At 40.6% G+C, this 23555-nt stretch overlaps 2 protein-coding genes across 2 annotated transcripts; one reads left to right on the forward strand and one right to left on the reverse strand.

The window, feature by feature from the left end:
- Positions 1 to 5384: 5384 nt before the first annotated feature.
- LOC124712100 lies at positions 5385 to 7143 on the forward strand. Its single transcript, XM_047242398.1, has 4 exons — positions 5385 to 6363; positions 6508 to 6579; positions 6806 to 6889; positions 7022 to 7143. The coding sequence occupies exons 1-4, from the start codon at positions 5385 to 5387 to the stop codon at positions 7141 to 7143; spliced, it is 1257 nt and encodes a 418-aa protein (XP_047098354.1).
- Positions 7144 to 7584: 441 nt separating this feature from the next.
- LOC124712101 lies at positions 7585 to 12022 on the reverse strand. Its single transcript, XM_047242399.1, has 3 exons — positions 11044 to 12022; positions 10828 to 10899; positions 7585 to 7679 (listed from the first exon to the last, which is right to left on the reverse strand). The coding sequence occupies exons 1-3, from the start codon at positions 12020 to 12022 to the stop codon at positions 7585 to 7587; spliced, it is 1146 nt and encodes a 381-aa protein (XP_047098355.1).
- Between the last annotated feature and the right edge of the window lie 11533 nt (positions 12023 to 23555).

Raw genomic sequence — 23555 nt, forward strand, 5'->3', positions numbered from 1 at the left:
GAGCATTCACCTCGTTGAAGAGCCTCCTCACGTCAGCGCCTTGTTTGGCTACGTTTGACCCCACTATGCCATTGGTCCTGGCTACAGATGCTTCGCAGTATGGGGTGGGGGCGGTCCTGGCCCATCGCAATGTGGATGGCTCCGAGCATCACTTGCGTTTGCGTCTAAAACTCTTAGTCCCGCGCAGGCCCATTACTCCTAGGTGGAAAAAGAGGCTTTGGCCATTGTCTACGCTGTTTTCAAGTTTCACCCTCATCTACATCTACATCCATACTCCGCAAGCCACCTGACGGTGTGTGGCGGAGGGTACCTTGAGTACCTCTATCGGTTCTCCCTTCTATTCCATTCTCGTATTGTTCGTGGAAAGAAGGATTGTCGGTATGCCTCCGTGCGGGCTCTAATCTCTCTGATTTTATCCTCATGGTCTCTTCGCGAGATATACGTAGGAGGGAGCAATATACTGCTTGACTCTTCGGTGAAGGTATGTTCTCGAAACTTTCACAAAAGCCCGTACCGAGCTACTGAGCGTCTCTCCTGCAGAGTCTTCCACTGGAGTTTATCTATCATCTCCGTAACGCTTTCGCGATTACTAAATGATCCTGTAACGAAGCGCGCTGCTCTCCGTTGGACCTTCTCTATATCTTCTATCAACCCCATCTGGTACGGATCCCACACTGCTGAGCAGTATTCAAGCAGTGGGCGAACAAGCGTACTGTAACCTACTTCCTTTGTTTTCGGATTGCATTTCCTTAGGATTCTTCCAATGAATCTCAGTCTGGCATGTGCTTTACCGACGATCAACATTATATGATCATTCCATTTTAAATCACTCCTAATGCGTATTCCCAGATAATTTATGGTATTAACTGCTTCCAGGTGCTGACCTGCTATTTTGTAGCTAAATGATAAAGGATCTATCTTTCTGTGTATTTGCAGCACATTACACTTGTCTACATTGAGATTCAGTTGCCATTCCCTGCACCATGCGTCAATTCGCTGCAGATCATCCTGCATTTCAGTACAATTTTCCATTGTTACAACCTCTCGATACACCACAGCATCATCCGCAAAAAGCCTCAGTGAACTTCCGATGTCATCCACAAGGTCATTTATGTATATTGTGAATAGCAACGGTCCTATGACACTCCCCTGCGGCACACCTGAAATCACTCTTACTTCGGAAGACTTCTCTCCATTGAGAATGACATGCTGCGTCCTGTTATCTAGGAACTCTTCAATCCAATCACACAATTGGTCTGATAGTCCATATGCTCTTACTTTGTTCATTAAACGACTGTGGGGAACTGTATCGAACGCCTTGCGGAAGTCAAGAAACACGGCATCTACCTGTGAACCCGTATCTATGGCCCTCTGAGTCTCGTGGACGAATAGCGCGAGCTGGGTTTCACATGACCGTCTTTTTCGAAACCCATGCTGATTCCTACAGAGTAGATTTCTAGTCTCCAGAAAAGTCATTATACTCGAACACAATACGTGTTCCAAAATTCTACAACTGATCGACGTTAGAGATATAGGTCTATAGTTCTGCACATCTGCTCGACGTCCCTTCTTGAAAACGGGGGTGACCTGTGCCCTTTTCCAATCCTTTGGAACGCTACGCTCATCTAGAGACCTACGGTACACCGCTGCCTTTCTTTTATGGCACGAAGTTTCAGTTAATCACTAACCATAAGCCATTAATATCGTTATTTGGCCCCGCCTCTCGGATTCCGGATAGGGCGGCCCACAGACTGCAGCGCTGGGCCTTGTTCCTCTCTAAGTACCATCATGACATTCATTTTCGCCTTACCGGACAGCATGCCAACGCCGACGCTCTTTCCCTTCTTCCGGTGGGCCCGGATCCCAAGTTCGATTGGGAGAAGATGATGTGTTTTCCTTTGGATGTGGCGTCCCGCCAAGCAGTTGATGGCTTCCCGATCACTAGTTCTAGGGTCGTCAGGGAAACAGCAGCTGACCCAGTTGTCCGGCAAGTAGCTCGTCTCGTTCAGCAGGGGTGGTCGTCCCGACCTCCAGGTCGGTCCTCGGACCTTCTTCGTAATTATTTTGTTCTACGAGACCGCCTCTCAGTCTTGGAAGGAGTTCTCCTTCTGGCTACCGATGCTACAGCTCCTCGCGTGGTTATTCCTGCAAGTTTGCGAAGGGAGGTCCTCACATTGTTACATGAGGGGCACTGGGGTGTTTCCCGTACTAAAACCTTGGCTCGCAGACATGTGTACTGGCCCAGTATTGACAGAGAAATTGAGCACTTGGTGGCCGCCTGTTCCCAGTGTGAGAGCCAAAAGGCGTCTCCCAGGTCAGCGTTCTCTTCATGGCCGCCTGCAACCTAGACATGGGAACGTGTTCACATAGATTTTGCGGGCCCGTTTCTCAATGGCTTTTGGCTCGTTGTCATTGATGATTATTGTCGATTCCCATATGTGGTTCGCTGCTCCTCAACCACTTCAGAAGTTGCAATCCAGGCACTAGCAAAAATCTTTTCTGTGGAAGGTCTGCCAGTCACCCTGGTATCGGACAATAGACCTCAGTTTATTTCGCAGACCTTCCAGGATTTTTGTAGGCGCTTCGGTATTCGGCACATTTGCTCTCCCCCCTTTCATCCACAATTGAATGGGGAAGCCGAGTGCATGGTGTGCACATTTAAGAGGCAGATGAAGAAGTATGTGCACGAATTTCCTGCGGAGGAGGCGTTGACGTTTTTCCTGACGGCATGCCGGACCACACCAATGGGAGAACGCAGCCCTGCAGAGCTCCTCCATGGGCGCCAACCTAGGACTCTGCTGCATCTCCTCCTGCCTGGTCCTCGCCAGTCTTCGCAAAACGGGGTACCCGGCTTTCCACCGGGTATGTCGGTCTGGGCACGTGGGTTTGGTCGCAATCCACGTTGGATACCCGCTGTGGTCCTGCGCCGCAATGGCCGCCGGCTCTACACCTTGCTGGCGGGGGACCGGGAGGTACGTCATCACCAAAATCAACTACGTCGACGTTTGGGCACCCACCCTCCGACCCCTCGGGCGCCGGCTTCCCCATTGCGGGCACCCGTGTTGTTTTCTCAGGGGACGCTACCGCCCCTCCCACCTGTGACTCCGCCACACTGCGAGGATTCTCAGCCTTGGCGGCCTCCAGTAGCTCCAGCACCGGCATCGCCATCGTTAGAGATGCCCCAGCGAGAGCTGGCCCCCCTCACAGGCGGTTTCTCAGGAGGCTAGTTCACCTGTGGTCGTCCCTTCCCCATCGTCCCCGCCACTGGGTCTTGTCCCTTCCGAGGTGGACCGGAATCCGGCATTCGACGGCTTGTCGCCCGTTCTGTCCCGGGCTCCGGTGGTGGGACGACGGGGGCCTCTTCATGTGGGTCACTTCCAACCGTATTCGAAGGTTCCGGCTCGAGGGTTGGCAGATCCCCCCCCCCCCCCCCCCCCCGACTCCAGCCCTCCAATGGGCGTGGAGGTCATCGCTACTGCACGACGCTCCACCTTCCGACGCAGTGGATCACAGCAAACGTTAAAACCTGCGAAGATCCCAGCGAGGATCCCCCCCACTCTACCTCCCTGCGACACTCACCCCGCACTCCAGCTCGCCCACGACGGGTCCTCACCCCACCCCCATACCTCGCTCACGAACGGGACCTCACCCCACCCCCTACAGTTCCCTCACAACGGAAGACCGGAAACAGTACCTGACTACCTGCATTTGCGGTTTGGAGCCCGGGTGGTGTTGCTGCTTTGTGCGTCGCTTTGTGAGTGCGGAGAGCGCGTGATATTTTCGTGTGTGTTAAAATCATTGTGAGTGCGGAGTGCGCGTGGTGTTCCTGCAGTAGCTGTTTTTCTTAGTGCGGAGTGCACGTGCTATATTGGCTTTGTGCGTCGCTTTGTAAGTGCGGAGAGCGCGTGATATTTTCGTGTGTCTTAAAATTATTGTGAGTGCGGATACGCGTAGTCTTGTTTTGTGCGTCTTTTTTTTCCTCATTGTGATTAGAGAATAGCGTTTGTGTTACTAAAATGAGTGCTTTTAAATGCGAAGTGTGTGGGCAAGTGTGTAATTACAGAAAGAATCTCAGTCAGCATGTTTGCAAAAACCGTCAACAAGAGCTGCCTGTTGCCACTACAACTACTGTAGCTTCTTATCAGTGCTATGTGTGTGACAAAATTTTTTCTCTTAAAAATAATTTGTATCGCTACCAAAGAAATATTCATGGTTTGCAGGAAGGGGGGTTGTTCTTCAAGTGTACATTGTGCCCATTTCAAAGTAGTTCAAAACAGGGTTGGATAGATCATTTACAAACTGCTCATCAAATTCAACTTAATTCCGAAGATCTGCAGTTCTCAAATGAAGACGAGTTTTTGCAGTGGAAAGAAGACACTGAACGCACGACACATTCAAAGTTTATTAAAACGCATGGGTCTACTAGTTCCACACATTATTATGGCTGCCATCGGTCAGGTAACTTTATCTCAAAGGGTAAAGGCACAAGACATCTTAAATTGACAGGCAGCAACAAAATGAATGGAAAGTGCCCTGCAGAGATGAAAGTAACTGTACACGAAGGTGGAACATACCAAGTACATTTTGTGTCGACCCACATTGGTCACAAACAAGATTTAACGCACCTGCCCCTGAGTCAAAAAGACCGGGAAACCATAGCAACAGATATTGCAATGGGACTTCCGTATGACAAAGTTCTAGATAACGTACGGACAAGTTTGCAGGATTTGGACTTGCAGAGAATCCATTTGACTACCAAGCAAGACTTATATAACATTGCAGCAAGCTATAACCTCTCCTCCAAGTCGGTCCGACATAAAAATGATGCAATCAGTGTCGAAGCTTGGGTAAAAGAAATGAACGAAAGTGAGAATCCGTCTGTGTTATTCTATAAACCACAAGACTCGACTAGTGAACATCAAGAACTGAGGAGTGAGGATTTTGTATTAGTGATAATGAACAGAGCACAACGCGAAATGTTATCAAAATATGGAGAAGACTGTATCTGTATTGATGGAACCCATGGGCTTAACGGGTATGATTTCGAAGTGACCACTCTCTTAGTACTGGATGATCTCAGGCAAGGATTCCCATGTGCATTTCTAATTTCGAACAGGAAGGACGCCGATGTTTTAAGTATATTTTTGCAGCACATAAAAGCACAGGTTGGACCAATTTGCCCGAATGTATTCATGTCTGATTTGGCAGAGTCATACAGTATTGCATGGAACAGGACAATGTGTGCTCCTAAGATGAGACTCTATTGTACCTGGCATGTGGACAGAGCATGGAAAACTAATATCAAGCGGAAAATTTCATATCTGGATAAAAGAAATGAGGTGTATCGGCTCATTAAATCAGTGTCAATGCTGAGAAATGTAAGTATGTTTCAGGAATCACTGCAAAAAGCACTGCAGAAGCTCAGTAGTGACCCTGACACATCAGAATTTGCTTCATACTTCAAGACACAGTATGAGGGAAATGTGGAGTGTTGGGCCTACTGTCACAGAATGTATGCCGGGCTCAATACCAACATGCATGTGGAGAGTATGCATAGGACGTTAAAGGAAATACATGGTAATGCAAGACAGATAAAACGACTGGACAAAGGCATATCTACACTAATGTCCCTAGTTACAGCCAAGATGTTTGACTGGCTTATAGCAAATGTAAAAGGGAAGGTTACAAGCAAAGTTCAAGACATTCGTAATAAACACAAAACTAGTTTGTTAATGGACAAGGACCTCATCACTGAGGTAGATGGTGGTTGGGAAGTGCCATCCACATCATCTTCAGAGGTCTACATTGTTAAAGATAACAGAGTCAACTGTGAGTGCAAATTAAAATGTAGTGATTGCAATGTGTGCATACATAGGTATTACTGTACATGTATGGATTACAGTATTAGATTCAATATGTGTAAGCACATTCACACTATTTGCCGAGATGACAGTGTCGGTGAAAATCCCCTGCAAAGTCCAGAGGTGCTGGGTACTGATGTTGATGCCACCAGTGAGAGAGCAGCAATATTAGCTGAAGTAAGCACAAAATATGTTTCAGAAACACCAAAATCTTTGTTAGAAGGGAGACAGAAGCTTATTTCAGAGTTTTCCAATATTGTCAGTGGAATGACTGAGACTGAACTTCAGTTGGCCAAAAAAACTGTGCTATCCTTAAAGGCAAATGTAGGAGCTGTTCGAGCCCGAAACAGTAATTTCAAACAAACAGATAAGGGCCATAAAAGAAAGCTAATACCACAGAGGAGGCTGTTTTCTACCAAGAAGAAAACAGCACGTAATATTTCTCTGGCTGTTCCAAATGCTGAAGAAAGATGTGAAGTAGTAAATTCACTTCTGAATGAGGGTATGTATCAATTTTCAAGTTATTGAGTACATACATTTATGTGTTGAACCTTGGCAGAGTAAAATGTAATTCATGGTTAATATACGAATTTGTGTTCAGTACCTGTCAACTTTGTGTGAATTATAATTTGAAATTTATATGCAGAGTTCGACATGAATCATGATGTTCCTGCGGAGCATAGTCGTGCCGTGCCAGATGTACAGCACAGCAAAACAGGTAAAACTTGATGGGATCCATCATTCTAAATATGTGTGGTACTACTATAATGTCCTCACACCAAATAAACATGTCACATTAAGTAAAATTTAGAATTTTGCTGTTCAGTAGCAATGCAGTGTGTTTGGAATCTGATGTAATAGTTACTTGCAGTACAGTATATGTATATACTATCTTTCAGTACCTATCAATTTTGCCTCAATTGTGATATGAAATTTATTTGCAGGGCTTGACACCAAAAATCACTTGCATGTTGTAGAACAACCACACAGTATGTTATGGCAGTCAGGTATTCATCATGGTGCATCAGGTGTGTGTAAAGTAAATATAATGGAGATAACATATCTGAGTATGATAATAATCTGAATTCATATTAATGTATATTCATATCTTTAAATTCTATTTTACTGTGTCTGCATTATAATATAAAATTAATTTACAGGGCTGGACATGAACCAGTTTGTTGCTGTGCAGCATGGTTATGCCATACCAATTGTGCAGCACAGCACAACAGGTAACACTCAATCGGACCCATTATTCCGAATGTATCTCATACTGCTCTAATGTCCTCATATCAGCTAAGGGTATCAGATTAAGTAATATTCACAATGTTGTTGTTCAGTAGCAATGTAGTGTGTTAGTATTCTGATTTAAAAGTTACTTGCAGTGGAATATATTCCACCTTTTAGACCTATCAATTTTGTCTGTATAATAACCCAAAAATTATTTGCAGGGCTTGACACCCACAATCAGGTCCATGTTGAACAACCACACACTATGCCATGGCAGCCTGGTGTTCATCATGGTGCGTCATGTGCGTGTAAAGTAAATCCAATGGAGATAACATTATTTGATTATAATGAAATTCTGAATTTATATATGTATAATGGAACTGTAGTTAGCCAAAAAAACTACGTTATCCTTAAAGGCAAATGTAGAAGCTGTTTGACCCCAAAATGGTTATTTCAGACAAACAGATAAGGGTCATAAAAGAAAGTCTATGCCTCAGAGGAGTCTGTTTTCTACCAAGAAGAAAAGAGCACGTAGTATTTCTCTGGCTGTTGTTGATGCTGTAGAAATCCAGTTCTTGATGACTGGACCTGCAAATAAAATTCTCATCAGATCGCATTAGATATTAAATTAATATTTGTTTCACAGATCATGATTATGACACTTTATAATTATGTGGAATGTATCAGTTTAACAAATGTTTACTTGTCATGACTTTTTGTGTTTTATACAGGAAATTATAGGAATTTGATAAAAGCGGTGTTATCTGGTGTATTACTACATGAATTATTGTTACTTACTTCATGCACGACTGTAGTGACCCGGCCATGCCAACAGCATTTCAGTCCCTAATTCTACTTATTATAGATGCATGACCTCCACATAGTCGAGTCTTCCTGAAGATGCTGAGTGGTCTTTAGTTCTGGGATCAGATATTGCAGTTCCTCTCAAATCTGATCCTGACACAGCTGTAGAGGACAGGGTGGAATGCTATCCTGAACTCCAAATGGTGGAGACATCTCAGGTCCTTCCCATCTGCTTTCAATGCATCACACTCTGGACTGTAAATACATATTCAATTAGAATTCAGCCATGCCATATTGCTATCAAATAACAAAAGTGTGAATAATAATTAATATTACACTGGGTTGAAAACCAGTATCAAAAAATACTTATATTGTGCCGGATTAACTGAAATACCATTACACACCTGACTTGCCTCTCACTAGGCCTGATGAGGCTGAGTGAATCACAGTCCTGACGTCTGAAGTGCTGATATTTCATGGACATTTCCACTCTCCTTCTGGCAGCCAGGTAAGGCAGAGTGCATCCCAGTCCTGACCTCCTGAAGTCCAGACGTTGGGGATATAAGGTCCTCCACTCTTGATACAGTCTATGGGGCCTGACTCGACATCGGTGCCAAACTCCAAATGTTTGGGACATCCCTCTAGTCCTCAAGATGGCATAGTCTGGACTGCAAGTAAGCATTTAATCAGAATTCAGATATGTCACATTGCTCCCAAGTAATAACAATTTACATAATGGTTAATGATATACTTGACTGAAAACCAGTATCAAATCATTCTTATATTGTGCCCTATTAACTGCAATACCATTACATACCTGATTTGCCATTCACTAAGCCTGATGATGCTGAAAGGAACCGGATCGCCACCTCTGAAGGGATGGAATACCAAGGTCCTTTCAAAATGGTTGAAATGGCTCTGAGCACTATGGGACTTAACATCAGAGGTCACCAGTCCCCTGGAACTAACCAACCAAAGGACATCACACATATCCATGCCCGAGGCAGGCAGGCAGGCAGTCATGCGGTTCCGGACTGAAGTGCCTAGATCCGCTCAGCCACAGTGGCCCGCTCAAGTTCCTTTCCACTTTCCTTCTGGCAGCCAGGCAAAGCTGAGTGGATCCTAGCCCTGGCCTTCTGAAGTCCAGATGTTGTGGATATAAGGTCCTTCACTCTTGAGGCAACCTGAGGGGCTGACTCAACATCAGTGCCAAGCTCGAAATGTTTGGGACTTCCTTCATTAGTCCTCAAGATGGCATAACGGCATAGTCCGGACTGCAAGTAAGCATATAATCAGAATTCAGATATATCACATTGCTCCCAAATGATAACAATTTACATGGTGGATAATGACGTACTGGACTAAAAACCAGCATCAAAACATCCTTATATTGTGCCCTATTAACTGCAATACCATTACATACCTGTCTGGCCATTCACTAAGCTTGATGAAGCTGAATGGATCCAGATTGCCCCCTCTGAAGTGATGGAATTCCAAGGTTCTTTCCACTCTCCTTCTGGTGGCCAGATAAGGCTGAGTGTATCCCAGTCCTCGTCATCAGCTCTTGTGGCATCCTAAGGTGCCTGACTTGACATCGGTGTCAAGATCCAAATGTTTGGGACCTCCCTCACTGCTCCTTGACATGGCATAATCCAGACTGCAAGTAAACACTGCATTGAAGTTCTACTGTTCAGAAAGAATATAATTACAACTACTACTCTGTCTTCTCCACAACTACCACTTTAGACACTGTATGGGCCTAAGCCGAGTAAAGTAGAAAGTTTGCATTTCATATATTAGACAGGCAGTCGTCAGATGAAACACTATTACTTTAATAAATAGGATTACTTAATTAAAAAAACAATGTTACATACCTGATGTGCTGCTTATATATAATTTATCATTGTTAAAGAATATAAGGTCATTGGAGCAGTATCACAGACATTTGATATGATGGGTTCAATCAGGTGTTACCTGTGCTGTGCAGCACATTTGATGTGGTCTAACAATGCTGCACAGCAACAATGTGGTTCATGTCCAGCACTGTAAAATAATTTTATATAATATTGCAGACAGAAAAACAGAATACAAAAGTATCAATATACAGATATCAAATCAGAACTTCATTATTCTCAAATAATGTTATCTCCATTAGATTTACTTTACACACACCTGATGCACCATGATGATAACCTTACTGCCATTACATAGTGTGTGGTTGTTGCACAACATGGACCAGATTGTGGGTATCAAGCCCTGCAAATAATTTTTGTGTTATTATTCAGACAAAATTGATAGTTCTACAAGGTGGCTTATACTCCACTGCAAGTAACTTTTAAATCCAGAATCCAAACACACTACATTGCTACCGAATGGCAACATTGTAAATATTATTTAATCTGACATCTTTTGTTGATATGAGGACATTAGAGCAGCATGAGATACATTGGGAATAATGGCTCCATTAATGTGTTACCTGTTGTGCTGTGTTGCACATTTGGTATGGCATAACCGTGCTGCACAGCAACAAACAAATTTAAAGATATGAATATACATTAATATGAATTCAGATTATTATCATACTCAGATATGTTATCTCCATTATATTTACTTTACACACACCTGATGCACCATGATGAATACCTGACTGCCATAACATACTGTGTGGTTGTTCTACAACATGCAAGTGATTTTTGGTGTCAAGCCCTGCAAATAAATTTCATATCACAATTGAGGCAAAATTGATAGGTACTGAAAGATAGTATATACATATACTGTACTGCAAGTAACTATTACATCAGATTCCAAACACACTGCATTGCTACTGAACAGCAAAATTCTAAATTTTACTTAATGTGACATGTTTATTTGGTGTGAGGACATTATAGTAGTACCACACATATTTAGAATGATGGATCCCATCAAGTTTTACCTGTTTTGCTGTGCTGTACATCTGGCACGGCACGACTATGCTCCGCAGGAACATCATGATTCATGTCGAACTCTGCATATAAATTTCAAATTATAATTCACACAAAGTTGACAGGTACTGAACACAAATTCGTATATTAACCATGAATTACATTTTACTCTGCCAAGGTTCAACACATAAATGTATGTACTCAATAACTTGAAAATTGATACATACCCTCATTCAGAAGTGAATTTACTACTTCACATCTTTCTTCAGCATTTGGAACAGCCAGAGAAATATTACGTGCTGTTTTCTTCTTGGTAGAAAACAGCCTCCTCTGTGGTATTAGCTTTCTTTTATGGCCCTTATCTGTTTGTTTGAAATTACTGTTTCGGGCTCGAACAGCTCCTACATTTGCCTTTAAGGATAGCACAGTTTTTTTGGCCAACTGAAGTTCAGTCTCAGTCATTCCACTGACAATATTGGAAAACTCTGAAATAAGCTTCTGTCTCCCTTCTAACAAAGATTTTGGTGTTTCTGAAACATATTTTGTGCTTACTTCAGCTAATATTGCTGCTCTCTCACTGGTGGCATCAACATCAGTACCCAGCACCTCTGGACTTTGCAGGGGATTTTCACCGACACTGTCATCTCGGCAAACAGTGTGAATGTGCTTACACATATTGAATCTAATACTGTAATCCATACATGTACAGTAATACCTATGTATGCACACATTGCAATCACTACATTTTAATTTGCACTCACAGTTGACTCTGTTATCTTTAACAATGTAGACCTCTGAAGATGATGTGGATGGCACTTCCCAACCACCATCTACCTCAGTGATGAGGTCCTTGTCCATTAACAAACTAGTTTTGTGTTTATTACGAATGTCTTGAACTTTGCTTGTAACCTTCCCTTTTACATTTGCTATAAGCCAGTCAAACATCTTGGCTGTAACTAGGGACATTAGTGTAGATATGCCTTTGTCCAGTCGTTTTATCTGTCTTGCATTACCATGTATTTCCTTTAACGTCCTATGCATACTCTCCACATGCATGTTGGTATTGAGCCCGGCATACATTCTGTGACAGTAGGCCCAACACTCCACATTTCCCTCATACTGTGTCTTGAAGTATGAAGCAAATTCTGATGTGTCAGGGTCACTACTGAGCTTCTGCAGTGCTTTTTGCAGTGATTCCTGAAACATACTTACATTTCTCAGCATTGACACTGATTTAATGAGCCGATACACCTCATTTCTTTTATCCAGATATGAAATTTTCCGCTTGATATTAGTTTTCCATGCTCTGTCCACATGCCAGGTACAATAGAGTCTCATCTTAGGAGCACACATTGTCCTGTTCCATGCAATACTGTATGACTCTGCCAAATCAGACATGAATACATTCGGGCAAATTGGTCCAACCTGTGCTTTTATGTGCTGCAAAAATATACTTAAAACATCGGCGTCCTTCCTGTTCGAAATTAGAAATGCACATGGGAATCCTTGCCTGAGATCATCCAGTACTAAGAGAGTGGTCACTTCGAAATCATACCCGTTAAGCCCATGGGTTCCATCAATACAGATACAGTCTTCTCCATATTTTGATAACATTTCGCGTTGTGCTCTGTTCATTATCACTAATACAAAATCCTCACTCCTCAGTTCTTGATGTTCACTAGTCGAGTCTTGTGGTTTATAGAATAACACAGACGGATTCTCACTTTCGTTCATTTCTTTTACCCAAGCTTCGACACTGATTGCATCATTTTTATGTCGGACCGACTTGGAGGAGAGGTTATAGCTTGCTGCAATGTTATATAAGTCTTGCTTGGTAGTCAAATGGATTCTCTGCAAGTCCGAATCCTGCAAACTTGTCCGTACGTTATCTAGAACTTTGTCATACGGAAGTCCCATTGCAATATCTGTTGCTATGGTTTCCCGGTCTTTTTGACTCAGGGGCAGGTGCGTTAAATCTTGTTTGTGACCAATGTGGGTCGACACAAAATGTACTTGGTATGTTCCACCTTCGTGTACAGTTACTTTCATCTCTGCAGGGCACTTTCCATTCATTTTGTTGCTGCCTGTCAATTTAAGATGTCTTGTGCCTTTACCCTTTGAGATAAAGTTACCTGACCGATGGCAGCCATAATAATGTGTGGAACTAGTAGACCCATGCGTTTTAATAAACTTTGAATGTGTCATGCGTTCAGTGTCTTCTTTCCACTGCAAAAACTCGTCTTCATTTGAGAACTGCAGATCTTCGGAATTAAGTTGAATTTGATGAGCAGTTTGTAAATGATCTATCCAACCCTGTTTTGAACTACTTTGAAATGGGCACAATGTACACTTGAAGAACAACCCCCCTTCCTGCAAACCATGAATATTTCTTTGGTGGCGATACAAATTATTTTTAAGAGAAAAAATTTTGTCACACACATAGCACTGATAAGAAGCTACAGTAGTTGTAGTGGCAACAGGCAGCTCTTGTTGACGGTTTTTGCAAACATGCTGACTGAGATTCTTTCTGTAATTATTGACTTGCCCACACACTTCGCATTTAAAAGCACTCATTTGACTTACTACCTTTAATTGCTGGTTTAATTCAAGTACATGGAGCAAATATTGAAGACATGGGGGCTGGCCAGATTGGCCGAGCGGTTGTAGGTGCTTCAGTCTGGAACTGCGCGACAGCTATGGTAGCAGGTTCGAATCCTGCCTCGGGTATGGATGTGTGTGATGCCCTTAGGTTAGTTAGGTTTAAGTAGTTCTAGGGGACTGATGACCTCAGATGTTAAGTCCCATTATGCTCAGAGCCATTTGAACCATTTTTGAAGACATGGTTGTAAGTGCTACTCTGAGATGAACAGACGGGAATTTGTGTCTGTCTTTCTGACAATTTTAATACAAATGATGGATACATCATAGTTGCGCAAGATTTCTTGTAGCATAATTCACACAATGTACGCGTCCTCTGAAACATTATGATGTAATATAACACAGCTGGAAATGTTATTAATTTTAGCTTTTTGAAATAGTTAGGTATTTCCCATATTACTGCAGAAGTTGTATTCTAATGCATGACGATTGGCATAAACATAAGAAAGTCCCAATTGGACACTGCTGATAGATACTCGTGATTTTTTCCATGTGTCTACTACTGCATTTGTGACCTACACAAGCATGTTTTTATAGGTTTGAAAACAACATCAAAATTGCTTGAGGTAAAGGCAAATAGGTACTTTCAACTCTTAAGATTTATGTCTGTCATTTATAGTGCTGTAAGATTGATTGTTCACTGTCATCATGGTACAAGCAGTATTTCTCCTTAAGTGCCCAATGTAATTATGTTTTTTGTATGTATACTTGTAATCTGTTTCTGTAATACTTTATTATTCATGACACTTCTTTTTGTACTAATGTATCTGCAATTAAATGATTGGTTGTATATTGTCAGAGTACTCAGTAAACTTTTATTTTGTACAACGTACAATGTATGTATCATGTTGTAATTTCATTGTACTGTTGGTACTGTATGTATGGAATTATTTCATAATGTTCTAAATTGTACAACTTTTGAATGTTAATGTGGTGTACTATCCTAAGAAACAATTGAAATTGTGGCATGTAGTGTAACACAGATTGTGTTTTCAAATATAGTTATCTGAATAATCAAATATAGTTTGCTACACCATTTGTATGACCAGTGAGAGAATTTAACCATCTATGATTGAGACTGTAGTTTGCAAAGTGCTGTAGTTTGCAAAGTGAAAGGAATTCATTTGTGACCTTTGAGATTTTTTTAATGATTAACTGTTGATATTACTACACTCCAAAAGATAATGGTATCCTCTTGGAACATCGGATATTGAGTCCCAGGCTAAATGCACCTTGTTCCCCACATTTGGTTTACTCTGTTGTGTTAGTAATTTATAGAAAGTTAATGATTCAATAAAATTATATCACTGAAGAATTTTCATTTTCATTATTGCACTGCCTGTCCTACATAATTAAATACCATTCTCTGTGCTGCAGTGTCAAGAAAGTAGTCATCCTAAATATGTTATGTAACATGAATGTACTGAATGCATAAACAAATTGAGCCTCTGAAGCAAATCTCATAGGTGGTTCACGATTTTATCCCCAGCACCTCCCTGCATATCTTTCTACATTTAACAGAAAATCAGCCCCTAGGCTGAGAGTAAGAATTCTTCTCTATCATTTCAGTCAACAAAGGTCTGCCTGGAAGGTCTTGGAGAGAGCCACTGGTTTGTTTGGAAAGATATGGAAAGAGGTAGTAGATTATCAAAGTTTGATGACTGGCTCAATTGGCAAGAGAGCTACTCTACAAAAACCAGTGTGGTATCTGGATTCAGATTCAGGCTGGTTCACAAATTTCATGTTTCATTAATGTTTCAAAAACAGTACACTCCACTGCACTGTAAAAGATATCATTTTTGCAGTGTATACATCACAAATGGTTCTAATTGTTACATCACTTCCCATGAAGCTAGGTTATTGTTCATGTCTAATAGTGGAAAAACTGGGATGTGACAAACAAATTAAGTCACCATTAATCTCATTATCTTGCAGTTCCTTGGAAAATATTTCTGACCAGTTTCCTGTTTTTTTTTTTATTTTTTTTAATGTAATGCAAGTGCTGCCACCATGCGCCACAGTACTGATGCTTGCTTGAGTTGAGAACTGGTAACACCTAATATCATGACAATACACATGATGTATTGAACAATTAGTCAGGATATTTTAATAACACGGGACATTGAACCAGAATGGAGTCTGGTCCCTTTTTTCTCGCCAGGGTATATCACCCGTGCAAGAATCTTTTCCATGTTCTGTGTGTTTACACATAATCCCTGGGGTTCTCGTTATGCATCCAATAGCCAAGATGGTGACTGCATAAAGATGCAATTAATGAAACTTGTACTTCTGTGCAGAACACTTTTAAAATAAAAATATTAGGTCTCACACTATAGATAATTGATAATATTTGAAGTCTTGTGGTGATATACAAAACTTTTCAGAGGATAATAGAATAGCTACATTTTCAGTTGTGATCAGTAACTTAATACCAAGAACGATCTCAAGAAAGAGATGTAAGCTAACTGCTGAGAAATTAACTGTCAAGAGTCATGAAATATACTGGATCTAGTGTTATAATGAGACTGATGAATTCTTTTCATGGGAGGAAATTTGCATTACTGTGATAAATGTCAATTTCACAGCAAATTCAATTATATAATCACTTTAATTACCTCCAGAATTTCTATGTCTACCTAATCTTATTATTATCTGAGGTATGTTGGTAGTTGTCTTTGTAGGATTTTGTTGTGAAATGATGTTTGGTGAAATGTAGGATGCATAACACTTAAACAAGTATACTGCAGCTAAATATATTATGAACTGATATAAATAACATTCTGATTTACAGTGTTATGCATTGTTATGTTTTCAGTGTGTGTTGTATCTGATGTACAACTATATTATGAGTAGTAATATAAGTCAGAAATGGAATCAGACATTTTAACTTTAGAGCGAGGGTTTTCAAAATAATACTCAATAAAAAATAATTATGTATAAAGGAAACTTACGTTAAAGTGACATGTTCCACATCATTACGAAATATCGTATTCATAATCTATGGAACAAGTATTTATGTATGTATGTATAATAGAGATGGTACAATAATACTATTATACAAAATAAAACAGCACTATGTAATACTTATGTATGGTTAGTTTTCACCCACCCCAATATGTGGTTGGGGGATTTGGATTTTAAAAAAAAGTTCAGAGAAACAAAATTTAAACAACAACATTGAGTCATTAGATAAACTCTTGTGAAGAAGGGGAAAATAATTAAAAATATAACAGAATAATTTTGCTGCTTAGTAAATGTGGAACATATTTGGCCAACCACAGCCACCCTCTGGACACACTAATATCTCCCATGAAAAAAAACGACAGAGGGTCTTTAAGACAAACTTAATGAGATAATCAGACACAAACAAGAGTAGTGTCACTGATTAATCACCAGACTGATGTGAATTATACATCATCTTTAGAAAAACAATTCTGTTAATCATTTTCAAGTAACAATCAAAATTTAGTAACAAATATTTGCAAAAGTTGACTTGTTGAAGGAACTCAAAAATTCTACTTAATCTCTAATTATTTTCCTTCAAGTCAGCAGACGTTTCTTTGCTAATCAAAGTTCGTGAGGATGAATGTGTGAGTAGCTTGGTGGAACATGGAAGTAATGAAATGCTTTCATAATGCTTAAAGACAGCCAACTGGCTGGCTACTGCCCAGTTAGCCATTTTGGGCACTCCCTCTGTCAGGTCTACTTCATCTGGTGCGTGGGTTCAGATGGGGAAGAAGTGACATATACAAAGGTTGACAGCCACGTCCCAATGTACAGTTTCTGTCAAGATGAACAAGCAGGGTGAGAATAGATCTATGGTAGTAGGTGACCGTGTAGCAGTGCTGAAGCAGGTAGCATGCATTGCATAGCATAGAATGATATCTTCAGTCTGTGTGAGACCCTCAGTTTCTCAAACCCTCAACCAGGTGCCACTCCCCTCATATTACACTGTATGCAGGAGAATTATCAGTGAAAACTGAGCAATAACCTCTTAGAGGGTCTCACTGTCAAGGATCATGTGGTGGAAGACACTGACATTAAATAGGCATGTACCACCACAGCAACTGCCTGTGCTGATGTGATTAAGGGTGCTGTAAAGGCTGATATATGTCATTGACAAAAACAGCCAGCCCGCATTTTGCTCTGTCATTGGTACTGTCTTCTCTTCAGTGGAGGCTATTGTCTACCAACACAGGAGTGTCAATAGGTTCAAAAATGTTCCTGGCAAACAGAGACACAATTGTCTTTCCAGCACTATGAGCATCATTTCCTGTATGTGAATTCTGTAACCCATTACATGGGTGCAATTTTATCTACTTTGCTTCTTCTACCCTTCTATTGTGACAGTGGGGCCACACAGGATTAGCCAAGAGGTCTAAGGCACTGTAGTCATGGACTGCGTGGCTGATCCCAGTGGAGGTTCGAGTTCTCCCTCGGGCATGAGTGTGTGTGTTTGTCCTTAGGATAATTTAGGTTAAGTGGTGTGTAAGCTTAGGGACTGATGACCTTAGCAGTTGAGTCCCATAAGATTTCACACGATAAATAATCACTCAGCACTTGCTACAAATACTTTTATTCTTGTAGCATATACACAATGGATGTAGCATAGAATAAAAGTATTTGTAGCAAGTGCTGAGTGATTATTTATCATCATAATTACCAGCTCCTCACTGCCTGCAACATCAACAGAAACATATGCACGAGCCAACTCTCCAAAAACAATCAAAATCCTTCACCTTCAGGTGATCTTGTCATAAGGAAATAAGAGTAGTGGTCATGGCAACTGGAAGATTATGGAAGAAAATGTTTCAGTGTCAAACTCTAGTGGTAGGCTTGCTACCCAAAAGCCAAATGCTCCCCAACCCACACAACACTGATGCTTCCACATTCGCGTCTGTAAATCCTGCTTTTCCTACCCCACAGATCAGTTGCCCACTGTCAAAAAAAAAAAAAAGGGTTCAAATGTGTGTGAAATCTTATGGGACTCAACTGCTAAGGTCAGTTCTCTTCTCTTTAGAGAATTGATCTGGCAAAGAGACAGTTCTTCTTGCTGCCGTATAGGGCAGCAATATTATTGGGGGTTAGAACCAGCGGTTTGACATCCCCACACTGTTTTCACCACTGTAACAGCATAGGCCAGAGATGCTGGGATTTGGTGACCTACAATTAATCTGAGAGTCCACTGAATGTGATTCCTTTCATTATTTTTACTTATTACAATCTTTCTCTGCTTGGAAAATAGGGTAATCACTTCTCAAATCTGAGAGGTATCTGAAGTAGTCAATGTGCACCAATGAGGTACATGCTGCCTGTTTCATGTGTGCCTCAACATATTTACTGTAAGATGTCTTACCCTTGCAAGTCATTACCATAAGACTCAACTAGTGAAATTTAAAACATCACATGATGCTGATGATGAATGCCCTAGCCACTGCACACATTAATACCTGTGTTTACATACTGTGGTAAGTAGGAATGCCAAATCATAATAAATGTAACAGTTTTTCCAGGTCTTTATTGTTCCTACTAGTGACTTGTACTGCATCCATGATCCATTGATAAGCTGCTTCATATTTTAAAATCATGTCCATGAGGTCTCTACATATTACCCTATCTACTATTTGGAGCATAGAAGCAAGCCTCACTGTTCCCTTTTCTATAAGTAGTATGCCATTAAACAGGCCCATTATTAAAGTATATTGTCAAAATTCAAACAACAGAAACTCCAGGGAAGGATATCAACAGTGTAGGAAAAGACACATTGCTGCTTACCATAAAGTTTATATGTTAAGTTAGAGACAGACACAATTAAAACACACTTAAACACAAGCTTTCGGCCACAGCCTTCATCAGATAAAGAGAAACACATCATTCATTCACACAAGCAAGCACATCTCACGCACACATGACCGCCACCTACAGCAGCTCAGCCAAAATGGGGGAGTTGGGGAAACCTTCTCAGAAGATCCCTCCCTTCTCTCATCATCAAAACCATATCCCTAGATACTGGAGCCCTGACAGTTTTATCATAGCTTTCAAATAATTATTTAAGAACTCTGAATCATTATAACTGTTTTTCATGGAACTGAGGTATTTAATGGCTCACGAGGACTTTTTAATATCTGCCGTTATCCACTTGTTTTGTGAGACATTGATATGATGTAGGTACCTCTGGAAATGTCTTTTCAAAATTCAATTTAAAAATGCTGAGTATTTAGAGATTTTCACATTTTCATCAGTTTCTCCATATAATTCATCTCAACTTTAGTTTGCTTGTTATTTTGAAATATCTTCTATTTTTATTTCTGATAGATGTCTTTCACAAACTTGCAGTTTCAGGGATTTCCTGATGCCAGATTTTACTGTTGTTATTTGCCAGAAATGGTCTGACAGCCAAAGATATTTTTCAGCTACATCACACTTTTCCCTGTCCATGTTTTTATTACACCATTGACCAACAGGGACATGTGAAAACTCTGAAGAATATTGATGAGGGTTTTGTTTTCATATTTGTGTTTATGTCTCCACAGAGAGGTTTGTTTACTTTAGTGTCTGAGGCTTTTAGAACTTCTGTTAATTTATTGGAAAAAGTTCCCACACTACTACTAGGAATTTGATACACACACAATATGATTAATTTTCTGGTTGTATCAAGCCCTGTTAATTCAGTAGCTGATATTTCAAAGTGTTTGTCTTCACTTATTATAGTAAGGACACACCTTGATTTGAGCCACATTTCCTTTCTTGTATAAATTCACAATCCTCAACCCTTTCGAAGTAGCCCTGCGGTAAAGGTCTGTCTTTACATACAATGCTAATAATACATGTTTGATTTCTGTGTCTTTACACCAGTGCTCAGTGACAGAAACTACTGTGCAGTACAATGACTGGATTTCACCTTCAGACTTGTATTTTATGTTTTATTGATTGTATGATTTGATGAAAAGTTGTTAAGTCTCTGGAATGCCCCATGATACTTCTTCCGATGGGTTCTTGTTTTCTTATGACATGTAAAAATATCCATATTGTAATCTATTGTATCAGATTTTTTTATCTGCTGCAGATACTCTTAAGTTGGGGAAATCTGTTATCTGGATTTATTATAAAAAGGATCTGATTCTCCTGTGTATGACAGCAAATATTTCATCATGCTTGGCCCGAGGTACACCCCATATACTATGGTGAATCTACTGTACCAATCTTCTCTTCCTCTTCCTGCTTAGGACTAGGCCATGTCTAGTGAGACACCATGATGGTATTGACTGGCATGACAGCACCATGTGTGAACCTGGCTGCCATCACTGGCTTCTGTAACCCCACATTAATCTGCCTCAAAGTTCCATAAAGGTGTGGCTGATCATGACACTGGGACAACTCATCAAAGTGTGCATTTGTGCCATGTGTCAGGGAAACTGTCTTCTCCAGGTCACCACCTATGTCTCATGCCCCATTCCTGTCCAAACTGTTTCCGACCCCTACCCACAATCACCACATGGTCATCTTTTGTGAAATCAGTAACTAAAGACCTTAAGTCCTCCATCATTTGACAAAGCCCTGAATTTACTTTGAATATACTCGTGACCTTGTATGCTACCCTAATTTTTCTGTAACTGAGGCCTACATCTTGCCCATGACTACTACCTAGCAGCACCACATTTTTTCTTCCCAACTTGTTGTATACTCCTAGGTTTCCTGACATTGTTTGAAATGCATTGTACATTTCATGTTGCTAGTCCTACCCAAGGCTCTGCTCCACTGAACTCTAGCAGAAGTAAATACCTGTTTTTTGCGTTTTTTCTTCCTGCCCACTGCCAGTTCTTAACCACTGTCCTCCCCTTTATCTCTCTTGATCCTGATCAATTCCTACTTGCTTCCTTTTCTGTTCTTCAAACAAAATGTTCCTACTGCATACTCTGCATTTCCAGGAGTTTTCCCAGTGTTCTCCCCACAGCATCTCCTCCCCCCCCCCCCCTCCCACCTTAGTGAGAATATTTTCTACAAGACTGGCAACAAATCACCCTACTCGCTATTCTATAACAGCTCCTGCATCTCTCACTCATGATTGAATTCCATAGAATAATTATTCAAATTTGTCAAGGACATGAGATTGGCTGTAAGTACACACACACACACACACACGCGATGATAAATTGTTTTGTGTTGTTGCCGCTGTTTACGTTCTGTTTTAGAGGTACAGCGGCAGAAGAATTAATTACTAATTGCTTTGGTTTTGGAGAATCACGTTATAAAGAATGTTTAGATATGTTTTTAAACGTTAGCAACTCAGAAATTGTATGCCTACATCACGTCTGTCTAACCAGTAACAAATACGAACTGTGTTGATAAAAATGAATTAAAACGTTTAATTACTCTTTTCTGGTAAGAACAGACAGAATAGACACTACTGGAACTAACTGCTGCCTTGTTTTAACGAAATTTAAATTATTAAGAAAACTTAAGCAGATATTTTAATGTTTATGTAACACAATATTTCGGCCTACGTCACGAGTATTGGGATTTCTATTAAACGAATTGCTTTTAAGAAAAAGTATTACTGAAAACGCTAAATATTTATTTCGTAACAAGAACGGACACTACAGCAAGTATACAAAATAAGAGCTCCTACTTCTTAAGGCACTCCTGCACCCACACAACATTTAAGTCACTACAGATAAACTGAAAGTAGATCAATAAATAGTACGTAATTTTTAAGTGAATTAGTCGTTCCATTGAAGTATTTGGTAATTATAACAATAATTCATAGGTTGCAATATACCTACTTCTAACTTTACATACAGACGCAAATACTATATTAATGAAATACCTCATGTGTCATGTATGGAAAATACGACTGTCTTCATAACGTTTTTGTTATCAGTATGATTTTTATATTCTTCACTTCTTTAGGTCTAATGAGTCAAGCTACATTTTATAAACATAAAAATATTGAGTCAAGTGAGGACATTGTAAACAAGTAGACCTGTCTATTCTTATTAGATTATTGCTTCCATTCCGTAGCAGAATATTTTGGATGTTTGAGATACAGGGACTAGAAACAAGATAGTGAAGCTAATGAAAATAGTGCAAGCTGTTTGGTGGATAAAGCTTACATTTATGTCTCTACTGACATAATACAGTATTTTTACTGTGCTGTTTTGGTTTGTGTTTGTTCTGTGTCTTATAATCTGGAAAGACTTTTTTGGATGAATAAAAGAAATAAACTCTGTTGCCATCCGCGACATCGTAAGCTTTTATTACCGACATACGTAACATTTCCAATCACATTATTTGCGAAGTGTAGTTTTCCCGAAAAATCACGTTATATTAAGCGATTAATTTGATGCTAATTGGCTCACATTATAATTAACAGACAGCACGTTTGTATTTCGCTTTCATTTATTATTTTAAATCATTTGTGATTTTTTGTTCCGCTTGTTGTAAATACCATTAGGTACCGGAAATCCATTTTAAGTTATAGACACTTCTACTTCGTCAATAACATACAGTTATAATCGTAGTCGTGTCTGTAAACGTTTACATTAATACCTGAAACTTCAAGTCTTTGCATTATACGTTGGAAATTGTTCATTTTCTAGTTCTCGTTCTAGGAGTAACATATCTGCGACGATGTGTATCGTTTTGCTCCGGTTGGGCGGAGCATCTTGCTGATCAGGGGTGGAGCTTAAGTGGGGTGGGCGGGGACTGTGTCGGGATCTTCGCAGGCTTTAAGCTCATGTGTGGATCACAGTGGCTTCACCCCCCGAAGGAGGAGGAGTGCAGTAGCCACCAGAAAGATCGCGGGAGGCGCACATCAGCATGGCGCCTCACGGACAGTAGTTACCGCAAGTAAAGTCCCGCCCACCAGAGGGCACGCGAGAATTCGGCCGCGTCCTCTGCCGGCGGAACAACAGCTCAGGCAGCAAGGGCCGTGCCGAGCCAGTTCACATCGGTCATGCCTAGCAGACAGTTCCCGGTCTTCACTAGGTGAAGTGCGACGGAAACGTGAATCGTGTTACTACAACTAATTTTCTTGAAGGTGACAAAATCCCATCTGAGTCATTGAATTTAATTTCCAAAT

Source organism: Schistocerca piceifrons, chromosome 8, assembly GCF_021461385.2.
Source record: "Schistocerca piceifrons isolate TAMUIC-IGC-003096 chromosome 8, iqSchPice1.1, whole genome shotgun sequence".
In the NCBI taxonomy this organism is placed as follows: Eukaryota; Metazoa; Arthropoda; class Insecta; order Orthoptera; family Acrididae; genus Schistocerca; species Schistocerca piceifrons.